Source organism: Amphiprion ocellaris, chromosome 11 (assembly GCF_022539595.1).
Source record: "Amphiprion ocellaris isolate individual 3 ecotype Okinawa chromosome 11, ASM2253959v1, whole genome shotgun sequence".
Lineage (NCBI taxonomy): Eukaryota > Metazoa > Chordata > Actinopteri > Pomacentridae > Amphiprion > Amphiprion ocellaris.
Genome location: NC_072776.1, coordinates 33,699,632 through 33,711,964, shown reverse-complemented (window position 1 = coordinate 33,711,964; position 12,333 = coordinate 33,699,632). Strand labels below are relative to the sequence as shown.

The following is a 12,333-nucleotide window of genomic DNA, read 5'->3' as shown; positions in this document are numbered from 1 at the left end:
ATGTGAAGTAGTGTTTGATAATTGCTAACATTCTGACTAGTCCGAGGAGAATTACAGTGATCTCTAACTGTGCTTTGACTCGTCAAAATGATGTAGTTGATGTTTGTATCTGCAAATTTCACTCCATCTGTAATTAAATGCATTTCCTTGTGTTGAACACCAGGGGGTGCAGTCTGTATATTATGTAGATTTATGGACATGAAGCAAAATATGTGGAACTGAGATGTTAGACACCAAAACAACTTGGTTAAAGTTTGGAAGAATCTTACATTTTGGGTTAAATTACGAATCTTTCACTACATATTTGAATCTATTTGCTTGGTTACCATGGTGACAAGCCCCGCCCCATGTAGCATGTGACTGATTGGCTGAAAAGCAGCAAAACAAATGACAAAGATATGTTGAAAAGAAACGTCAAACAAATGTAATCTGATGGAAAATCCCTTTAAAAGCACTAAGGGTTGAGTTTAGTTGTTGGTACTTTTAGACACACATTAACTCCAGTGGAAAGCATTAAAAATGACTGAAGTGAAGCTTTCTGTTTATTTTTTGTAATGATGCCAAACATTTTCCACTTCAGGATTTATTTTTCTACCTGTAAGTCTTGGTGTAGCGTGAGAAGACTCTGTGAAGAGAAGGACAGCTCCCTTTACTCAAACTAACTGTGAAACCACAGCTGGTTAAACATGAACACATAGTTTCCATACGGAGATATTTAAGACTCAAACTGGATCCAGGTCGTTTATTAGAGGAAACAACAGCGCAGGTAGAAGGATGTTTGGACAGTCGTGTTAAATGATGCATAGAAACAGTGTTTTAGTCTGTAGTTTGCAGTAGTTTGTGTTCAGGTGGTTGTTAAGATAAAACTTGTGTGGATGTGATGGATCCTCTGGAGAGTCCTGCAACTCAGCGGCGGTGAGCAGTTTAACGTCTCGGGATTTTAGGTTTGGAATATGATAATCAATGCAGAAAATATACAAAAAATTGTAAGATTCTTCATTTTTACGATTAATATTCCAGTCAGCAGTATTTATTTCTGTTTTAGTTGAAAATGAGTGAGCAAAAGATGAATAACGTAGAAATAATCAGAAAAAAAGGATTTCTTTTGCAGAAACATGCACAATCATGTAATTATCCCTTCTTTTTTTCATTTTTTTGATTTATAGTTAAATTAATTTAAGTCAACTGAAGTCATTATTATTTTTTTTAAAGAGGAGTGCTTTTCATTGAAGGAATAAGCTTAAATATGAAGGCTAAGACCTTACAGTATTATATATAATCAAAAAATTATCTTACACATTTAAATATTTTTCAGAATTCAAAGAATTACCACCATGTTAGCATTTTATTACACATAATTTTATAAATTGTTGAATGCAATGTCACTGCATTCACAGATTATATATTTAAAACTTAGAATGGTTTGGAATGGAACAGAAATAGAACAGAAAACATTTTATTCTGATCTGTTTATGTTGTGTGAAACAGTAATAAATATGTATTTTATTTATTAGCCCAGATCTTACTAAAGTTCTACATATAGATATAGATGTTGACAGCTACAGAAAATAAAAGGACCTTAGGTTCCATCCTCAAAAGAAAACATAACAGCAGATTATAACATCTAAAACATCCATGTGAAATGGACAGAATTTAACTGAATAAAGGGTGTAGATGTTTTCCTATTTGTGTTTAAGTATTATGATGCTCTTTGTTGGCTCATTTTGATTTGATATGAAAGTTTTTCAGCTTTGTACACCTACACTACCGTTCAAAAGTTTAGGGTCACTTAGAAATGTCCTTATTTTTGAAAGAAAAGCAGTTTTTTTTTTCAATGAAGATCACATTAAATGAATGATAAATCCAGTGTAGACATTTTTAATGTGGTAAATGACTATTGTAGCTGGAAACAGCTGATTTTTAATGGAATATCTCCATAGAGGTACAGAGGAACATTTCCAGCAACCATCACTCCTGTGTTCTAATGCTACATTGTGTTAGCTAATGGTCTTGAAAGACTCATTGATGACTAGAAAACCCTTGTACAGTTATGTTAGTACATGGATAAAAGTGGGAGTTTTCATGGAAAACATGAAACTGTCTGGGTGACTCTAAACTTTTGAACAGTCTTGTATACTCAGGATGTCCTGATCAAGGGTTTTTTGCCCCGATTTGGTCCAAGTCAATAAATATTTATTATTGACTAAAGCCCAACAACATTTTCCTAGAGAATACACACTTCAAGCACAATGGATCAGCTGTAGTACCTCGTAGTACCTGGTACTTTACTGTTTAACTCTAGAAGACAGGCACTTCTGAACATGGTGGTGGTTCCACCATGAGGAAGACTTCTGTGATGCTTAATGACCTCCTACCATGGATTGTGTGATAAATCAATCAGCTAGTTTACTGTTTCTATATTCCAGTGACATATATAACAGCTGCATTATACGCCTGTGGCTTACAACAGCATGATAATTGTTGTTTGTTTGGGAGCAAATTTGCCAAAGTTTTACAGCAGTTTTTATCAGATTTGAGAGGTGAATTTGAAGAAAGTGCAGTTATGGCTTCGTTCAGAGCAGGTCTGGTGTGTTAGAGTGAAACAACTGATGAGAACAGGAAAACTTGTCTAGAAGAATTTTAAGTGACTGTATGTAAAATACAGTAAAATGCAGATTTACTATAATAACAAGGGTAATACTCAGAAAGCGCAGTACTCCTCCAAGGCTGTTCATTCCCCCATATGACAGAAATGCAGCATTTATTTATTAGTTATTGATGATCAGAAATCACAGCAACATAGAATGTGTCCATTTAATACAGATGAACCCACAAACACAATGACTTTGCGCTGAGCACAGGCATGTGTTATGCATGTGTATGTTATGTACAGATACTGAATTACGTGACCTAAATATGTAGCGGGTGATGGGGACTGATGGGACTCAAAAACAGGGGTGTCCACCATGCGGCCCGTGGGCCAAAACTGGCCCTCCAGAGGGTCCAATCTGGTCCTCAAAGTGTAAAAATTCCAGAGAAGACATTAACTGCAGATTGTAAATTAGTAAAAATATAAATTTAAAATCATTTCTAGACCATGACAAGTTGTTTTGATCATAAAGTAAAATACTAGATTGTTCTTTTGTGTCTCATTTTTGGAATATTTTGTCTTGTTTTTGTTGTTTATTATGTTTTTTTGTCTGACATTTTTTGCTTATCTAGTTTTTGCCATTTTGTTTCTCGCTTTTGTCATTTTCTGTCGTGTTTTTGTAATATTTTGTCTTGTTTTTGTTGTTTATTGTCTTTTCTTGTCTGACGTTTGTTGCTTGTCTCATATTGTTGTCGTTTTGTGCTTCCTTTTTGTCTCACCTGTGTCCTTTGTCTATTTATTTGTCACTTCGTGTCTCGCTTTTGTTGTTTTGTGTCTTGTTTTTGTAATATTTTGTCTTCTTTTTGTTGTTTTTTGGTCTTTTTTTGTCATTTTGATCATAAATGATTGGCTGAACAGCCTAGATGTAGTCAGATAATATTATTTCTTCTTCTTCTGCGAGCAGCAAAGCTAAGATGATGTTTGGCCTGAAAGTGAAGAAGAAGAAGAAGAAAGTCAACACTGACCTGGTTCTGGCAAACAGAGGAGCTGTGGGTGAGGCCTTGTTTAAACACTCATCTACAGCTGGATTCACTCCAGTCACAGACTAACCTTTGTCAAACAGTCACATGTTTCTGTGTTTACAGTCACCATGGGTCACTTCAGGTTTAAACATCCCATAAAATGATTTTAACCTCTTAAAACATATTTAATATTCACCTGTTCAAACAGTTTAAAGCAATAAAATCAGCAAATCTGAACCGTTAAACTGAAGATATACAGGGTGGGGGGATAATAGAATGACTCTACCGCTGTAATTCAGTTTTATTTAACCAGAGCTGATTGAAACTTTCAGGGGCTGTCATGTATGGAACTGGTTGAACAGACTTTCTAAACTATGGGATGGTCAATTAAAGGTGGCAGTTCTAAAGTTAAGGATATGACGACAACATCCACAGGTGGATGTTGTCGTCTCTCCCTTGATTTTAGAACTGCCACCTTTAATTACAGTTGTGTAGAGAGACTCATTTCTCGTGAAGTTGTTGAGAATGAACTCAGTACTGATGTATTTGGGTGTTTCTGCTGCAGACAGTGAGGTGGAGGCTTCGTCTGAAGCTTCTCTCCTGCAGGATGGAGAAAACTCTGAGGACCAACCAGGAGTCCCTGCAGTCAGAAGCAGAGTCATACCAAACACTAAGAGGTGGGAGCTGAGTTTAGGACCTTTTGTAGACAACATCAGACATATATGTTTGTATTTCTGTGTGAGCTGTGGCTGATCTGTGCACTAAACCTCCACAGGTCCAAACTGAAAACTCGAATCCAAGACAGTGAAGGAAAACCACAGAGCTTCCAGGTAACAGAACAGATCCCAAAGAAATATTCACCGTCCTTGGTTGTTTTCCACGTTTTTTCTCAACATTAAATCGTTTTAATTTGCATTTTTGACAAAAATATACCCCCCAAAAAAGATTCTTTCATGTCAAAGTGAAAGCAAATTTTTACAAAGTAATTTCAAATAATTTAAAATATAAAATGTGTAATAAGTGATTCCATAAGTATTCACGCAGTGATTGTAGGATAAAGACTCCTGGATCTGAAGGTCCAGTCTCTGGTGGATCAGAACTCCTGGATAGAACTACACCATGAAGACTAAAGAACTAAGAAACTCTGAGAAAAGGTTGTTGAAAAGCATCAGTCAGGACGATACAAGAACATTTCCAAGTTCCTGAAGATCTCCTGGAGTCCAGTTAAATCCATCATTTAGAAATGGAAGGAAGATGGAACATTAATAAATCTGACTAGAGCAGGACGTCAAGACCTGAGAGACTAGAGAGGGAGGCCACCAAGACTCCTATGACTCCTCTGAAGGAGAAAGAGACTAGAGAGGGAGGCCACCAAGACTCCTATGACTCCTCTGAAGGAGAGACTAGAGAGGGAGGCCACCAAGACTCCTATGACTCCTCTGAAGGAGAAAGAGACTAGAGAGGGAGGCCACCAAGACTCCTATGACTCCTCTGAAGGAGTTCCAGCTTCAGCAGTTGAGATGTTAGAGACTGTTCATCCAACAACTATGGTGTGTTCTTCACCAGTCAAAGCTTTATAGAGACACAGAGAAAGACTCTGTTGGAAAAAGCTCCAAATAAATCTGGACTAGAGTTCACCAGAAGACATGTGGAGACTCTGAAGACACCTGGAAGAAGGTTCTTTGGTCTGAGGAGACCAGGATGGAGCTTTATGTCCATCAGAGTAGATGTTATGATTAATGGACACCAAACACTGAACATCATCACAAACACACCATCAACACTTTGAAGCATGGTGGTGGCAGCATCATGATGTTCCTCAGCAGCAAGTAGAGGGTAAATGAATGCAGTAAAGTCTATAGAAATCCTGGAGGACAACCTGATGCAGTCTGAAGAGAACTGAGACTTGGAGAAGATCAGTTTTCCATCCAGATGATGAGTCGAAACAAACAAAGATCCTCAGAGATGATTTGAAGACAAGAAGGTGGAAGTTCTGGAGGCCGAGTCAGAGTCCAGACCTCAATCTAAAATTCTGTTGGCTGAGGATCTCTGTGGAACCTGACAGAGTTTAACAGTTTATAAAGAGGAATGAGGTAAAACTGCAGCATCCAAATATTCAAGATGATTGAAACCAACAGGATCAATGATGGACCTGAATTTAAAGGTTCATCTCCTAAGTATTGACTGGAACAGGGTGAATACTGATGCGATCGCTTGTTTTATTGACAGAAAGTATTTTCCAGCTGTAATCCTGGTGTTTCATTCCTCAGATTGCCATCAACATCACAGAGGCGAGGCAGCTGGTCGGGGAGAACATCGACCCCAGCGTGGTGATCGAGATTGGAGACGAGAAGAAACAGACGGCAGTCAAAGAAGGAACCAATGCTCCTTTTTACAACGAGGTACGTGACAAACCCATCTGAGAGATTTATTCTGGATCCAGCTCGGTTTAAAACCATCCCTCTGTTTTCTCTCTGTCAGTATTTTGTGTTCGACTTCTTCGCCCACAAGGAGGTCTTCTTCGACAAGGTTATCAAGCTGACGGTGGGTGAAAAACCACATATAGGTCTTAAATTATAATCTCAGACCTCCACTGTCCTGTTTCTGTTTGTAGGAGTTTAAAGTGGTTTATTTGGTCTTGCTTTTATTATTCTCTTTGTAGGTGATGCACTCGAAGATGTTGAGGAGTTTCTGTGTCGGATCCTTCAAGCTGGATGTTTGGACGGTCTACAAACAGCCAGGTGTCTCATCTGTCTCCTTTTGTCGGCCGTTTAACGTCTCCTTTCTGACAGTTTTGTCCTGCTGGTTTTCTTTTTGTGTTGTCTTTGTCATGATTTTGTCTCCTTTCTTTCATTTTGTGTCTCATTTTTGCACTTTCATGTCCCGTTGTTGTTGTTTTTGGTTTTATTTGTCTCATGTCTGTCTTTTGGTTTTTTATGCGTTTGGTTTTTCTCATTTCGTGCCTCCTATCCTTAGAGTTGTGTCTGGTTTTGGTCGTTTCATGTCTTTGGCGTAGGTTTTGTACCTTCTTCAACCACTTGCTTCCTCTGTATACTATTTTTTTAATCAATGCTGCATTTATTTTATCGATCCAGTTGGTTTTATTTTTCTCTTGTGGTTATTTTGAATAAGTTTATGTTTTTATGCATCATTAAGAAAGGGAAGGAATATGTAGCATGAGAAAATCTGACTAGAGCAGGACGTCCTCAAGAACTGAGAGACCAAGAAGAAAGAGACTAGTGAGGGAGGCCACCAAGACTCCTATGACTCCTCTCCTGTTTCCATATCTCCATCCTCTCCTCTCGACTTGTCTCCTGTTCTGACTGTATCTCCCTCCAGGTCACCAGTTCATCAATAAGTGGGCCATGTTGACCAACCCTGGTGACATCAGCACCGGGGTCAAAGGTTACGTAAAGTGTGACATCAGCGTCTCGGCGAAGGGCGACGCCATGCAGCCGGGACAGAAGACGAGCGACGCCGAGGAGCAGATAGACAAGTATAACATACGTGTCTTCTACGTGTTGGTTTATACGTGTTTCTGTTGCCTAGAAACAGGACGGGTGTAAAAGATGTGATGCTTATCTGTGGACTTATTAGCATCTCCATTAGCGGCGCCATAAAATGCAGTTGAATCATTTCAGAGATCAGAAAGATGATGATGATTTTTAACTGCCGCAAAAGTTGTCCAGAAAAGATAACAAACCCTTTCAAAATAACTGTAAACCTGACTCAAAACTTGACCACAATAATTTGACAAAAATGATGCCAGAAGTTGTTTAAAATGACAAAAAATGGCAAAAATAACCAAAATTTGTCCAACATGATGCAAAAAAATGGCAAACTGCCTACAAATCTTGTGACTTTGTCTCGGAAATCACCCAAAATAACAAAATTGCCCAAAATGACTCGAAATTTGTCCAGAATTACTTGAAACTTGCCCAAAATAAGTGAAAGCTTGACCAAAATAACCAAGATTCATCCTTAATGACACAAAACTTGACAAAAATGTGTCTAAACTGCCGAAAAACATGTTGAAAATGTCTCAAAATCGCCCAAAAATACAAAAAAGTCCACGTTAAAAACACACATTCAATCCAACTTACAGTAAATAAAAACAACCAGACGGTGTGCTGTAATAAATTATGATGAAAATATAACCAAATTCCAACAGTAAAACGTGGCTGAGAACTGTAGAAGTGATGCTATTTGTCCAGTTCCTGGTCTGTTTCTGCTAGAACCTCTGAGGTTCTCTTCGTTCTCCTGCTTTCTGTCCTCAGGAACCTTCTGATTCCCGATGGTTTTCCGGCCGAGCGTCCCTGGGCTCGGTTCTGTGTGAAGATCTACCGAGCAGAAGGTCTTCCCAGGAACAACTCCAGCATCATGGCCAACGTCACCAAGGCCTTCATCGGAGACAACACGGCGCTGATCGACCCCTACGTGGTGGTCAGCTTCTTCAGACAAGTGGTGGGCTCAGCGTTCTTCAATGTTCTTGTAGTTCTTTGGTTTCTGTGGTTTGTTGAGCGTCTGGATCCGTCTTTAATCTCCTCCAGGGTCGAACCTCCACCCAGAAATCCACCGCAGACCCGGTTTGGAACGAACAGATCGTCTTCACTGAGATGTTTCCTCCTTTATGCCAGAGACTGAAGATCCAGGTGGTTATTTAGAGGAGAAGCACAGTTTACAATCAGAAATGAAAAAATCTGTCCTTCAATAGGTTGTTAAAAAGTTGAATTCTGTCAATAATTTGAAGGATAAAGAATAATCTATAAAATCACAGTAAAAAGTATTAAACTATAAATAACGTCCTCATCAAAATCCTGTTCTTTTACGAATGTGATGATAAACTTTAAAGTTAATGGCTAAAAAAATTCAAAAATGGCAAAAATAACTAGAATAAAAAGGAATTAATTCTTTTACAATGTGTGGCAATAAAAATTGTTTTTGAAATTATATTTTAATAAGCAAAAAACTATATTTGATCAATATTAGGGTCATTTTAAAGAAAAATGATGTATTTTGAGAAATGAAAAATGACTAAAAAAATTTTTAAATGGCAAAAATAACTTTCTTTTACAATGTGGGGCAATAAAAATCTACCATTTTAAACTATATATTATATATTTTTAAATAAGCAGAAATTTATTTTTCATCAACATTTAGTGTTGTTTTAATGAAAAATTCTGTGTATTAAGGACTGAAAAATGGCCAGCTGTTTTAGTCACATCACAGATAAAAGTATTAATTTGCACATTAATTTATTAGTTGTTATTTTAATGATTTAATTCCAGATTTATTTATTTTTTCAGTGTATATTTGTGTATAAATCCTCCTCAGGTTTGGGATGAGGGCAGCATGAGTGACGTTGCCATAGGAACGCATTACTTCGACCTGAGGAGGATCTCCAACGAGCAGGATGGAGACAGAGGTGAGGAGGACAGGAGGAGGTGGAGGACAGGTGAGCAGGAGGTGGAGGACTGAGGAGCTCATCCTGGTTCCTTCTTCTCCTTCAGGGTTCCTGCCGACCTTCGGCCCGGCCTGGATCAACCTCTACGGCTCGGCCAGAAACTTCTCCCTGGGAGACGACACCGTGGAGCTGAACGAGGGCATCGGAGAGGGCGTGTCCTACAGGTGGGCCAATCACAGCGCAGATGTCCTCATTACAGAGCAACAGGTGGGCTGTAATTAACTCACCTGTTGTTATTGTGATGTCAGAGGCCGGGTTTACCTGGAGCTGGTGGTGGAGATCCTGTCAGGAGGAACCGGATCAGAGTCCAGACTGAGCCGGACGGTGAAGCCGCTGAAGGATGTTAAAGCTGGAAAGACTGGAGGGAAGGAGGTGAAGACAGGAGGAGGAGGAGGAGGAGGAGGAGCAGGAGGAGGTGAAGAGGAGAAAGGAAAAGCTGCAGCAGCTGAACTTCTTCCTGTCGAATCTCCTCCAGTGGTGAGAAACTAATAAACATCTGTAATATGAGTCTGATTAAAGGTGTTTAGAGGGAAATATAAAAACTGAACCAGTTCTCTGTGGTTCTATTTAAAAAATGGTTCCTTCAGACACATAAATGTTCATCCAATGATCTTCAGATAAAATAGGCTCCATTTCTTCAAATGTTTTTTAAAGAACCTCCAAATGTGCCTCAAAGTTTACAAAACATTTTGAAAACTGTGACGAGCATTCCTCACAGTTTTCTGATGTTTTATCAATAAAAAGAAAATAATCTGCAGAATAATCAATAATGAAAACAGTTCCAACTACTGTTTATTTAGATTTTTCTTTATTTGTGTTTTGTTGAGCCATTTTTAATCTGTTCTATAAACAATTAATTTTTTTAATTAATTTTTTTCCAATACCTTTATATGTTTTACATTTTTGTATTTTTTTTCTCAATTTGTTTATACTTTAAAATATTATTTACATTTTTGCTGTGTTTTAATTATTATTACATAAATTTTTTCAAATTTAGCTTTTTTTCCTTTTATTTTTGGATTATTTTAGTAGATTTTAAAAAAAGATTAATATCTTGCATAATGTTGAGATATTTTGTTTATATATTCTAATTATTTTTTGAATGTCTTAATATTTTTAATAATTAAAAAATATTAAATAAAAAATCATTTCTCTTGATTAATTAAGAAAATAATTTACAGAATAATTGAAAATAAAAATAGTTAATTGCTTTCATTTCAGGCTGTTACCAGTTTGACCAGTTTTTATATATATATATATATATATATATATATATATATATATATATATATATATATATATATATATATATATATATATATATATATATATATATATAAATAAAACCCTAACCCATTATTATCACATATAGTTTATGTAACTTTTGATATTTTTAATTCTTTAAAATAGCTTCCTTTGTGGTAAATTCTCCAAATATAGATATTAGATATTTTTGGATTGTTTTAATTGATTTTAAAAACTAATTTTCAATGTCTCTGTTATTGTTTAGATGTTTTCCGTGTTTTCTAATTATTTTTTTATTTCTAATTATGTTTAATAACGTTGAAGCAAATTTTAAATAAAGCAATATATTTCTGATGATTAATCAATTAATTGAGAAAACAATGTGCAGAATAATTGAAAATGATAGACATTAAACCAGTGGTTTCCAACTTCAATTTTTAAAAATAATTTTTCATATTTTTTATAAGCATTTGATATTTTTGATATCTTTATATTTTCTAAATTTTTTTATCATTTTAATTTTAAAAAAACATTATTTAGTTTTTTTATATTTTGAAATTTCTATTTTTTCATAATTTTTCATTATTTTGGATTTTTAAAAATAATGATGATTAATTGATTAACTGAGAACATAATCTGCAGATTAATCCAGAATGGAAATAGTCATTGATTTCAACTTCATGCTGTTTCCTGCCACCAAAAAACCCAAGAACCTGTAGCACCATGTGAAGTAATGACCACAGAAAGTCCAGTAGACCCTGGAATAAAAAAGTCGTTTTTTTTTTTTAAATTTGAAGCTGTGAAAGTGAAATTTTGGAGGAAAAAAACATAGAAAAGTCTAAGTGTTTGATTGTGCAGCTGGATGACGACAAGAAGGAGAGTTTTCTGCTGTTTGGAGTTTTATTTGAAGCCACCATGATCGACAGGAAGATCGGAGATCGACCAATCAGCTTCGAGTTCTCTCTGGGTGAGTCACTTCCTTCAGGGTTCTCCGTTCTTTAAGTTCTGTTAGTTCTGTTAGTTCCTCAGGTTCTCCTCCTGCATCACGTCTTCATGTTGTTCCTTCAGGTAACTACGGTAACGTGTTGGAGTCTGTAGCTCCGCCCATCCTCCCCAGTCCCACTGCCTCTCGCCAGAGAAAAGACCTGGACTTCCTGGACACGTCTTCCCCCTCCAGCCAGACGTCCCCCCTCCTGCCCAGACAGCCTCAGGACGCCTCGTCCAAGACGTCCAGGTCGACAACGACACCCAAGAAACCGCTGATCGTCGAGGGCAACAGGTCGAAGTTTACATCAAGATCAGAATCAGCTTTAATCTCAGTCTGATTCTTTGTTTACGTCAAGTGTTGCAAAGGGGTATTTGTAGTAAATTTTGTTAATGGCAGTGTTATCCATCAATAATTGATTAATTTTTAACATGAATGAAAACTGAAGACATTGTTACCCGTAGCGACGTGATTTTCTCTGGGTTTTTGCAGAGAAGTGGCAACAAGAACATTATCCTGTTAGCATAAATGTTGTTTTGAAGATGTTAGCTTTGGTCGGAGGTCATTGATGACCACAGAAGACTCAGTCATGGTGCCCACTGCTAGCTGAATCCTCAAAATAACACTATCTGACATGCAGGTCCTTTGTTTTGTGCTTTAACAGTGTTATATTTATTTTTTCTTAAATGATTCATGGCAATTAATCAATTAGCCACTAACATCCCAATAATCAATTAATCTGTTTCATACATCACTGTGTGATTCTGTCCTGGTTGATCCCAGTTTGTCTTAAACACATTAGCTCTGATTGGAGGTCATTAACCTCCACAGAAGTCTTTGTCATGGTGCCCCGTTGCTAGCTAAACTCCCACAATGCTCTCTGCTTGCTAACATGAACTTCCTGTAGTCTGAGTGACGCCTGCTCTGGTCTCTACAGTATTAAACAATAAGAGGCTCCACCTGGTGGAACAACCAGGTACTACAGCTAACTATGATACATTTACTGACAGGCATGTACAGAAAACAG

The 12,333-nt window shown here is 37.1% G+C and overlaps 1 protein-coding gene across 1 annotated transcript in view; it reads left to right on the top strand.

The window, feature by feature from the left end:
• The first annotated feature begins 710 nt into the window (after positions 1-710).
• The window catches only part of fer1l6 (fer-1 like family member 6), a 36,956-nt gene continuing 25,333 nt past the window's right edge, over positions 711-12,333 (top strand). The window contains 15 exon segments of the mRNA XM_023280255.3: positions 711-915; positions 3,555-3,643; positions 4,178-4,289; positions 4,388-4,442; positions 5,883-6,014; positions 6,094-6,156; positions 6,275-6,353; positions 6,952-7,108; positions 7,890-8,076; positions 8,163-8,264; positions 8,947-9,037; positions 9,123-9,240; positions 9,325-9,553; positions 11,180-11,288; positions 11,390-11,600. Of these exon segments, the coding sequence (XP_023136023.2) occupies positions 881-915; positions 3,555-3,643; positions 4,178-4,289; positions 4,388-4,442; positions 5,883-6,014; positions 6,094-6,156; positions 6,275-6,353; positions 6,952-7,108; positions 7,890-8,076; positions 8,163-8,264; positions 8,947-9,037; positions 9,123-9,240; positions 9,325-9,553; positions 11,180-11,288; positions 11,390-11,600 (1,769 nt within the window). The 5' untranslated portion in view covers positions 711-880.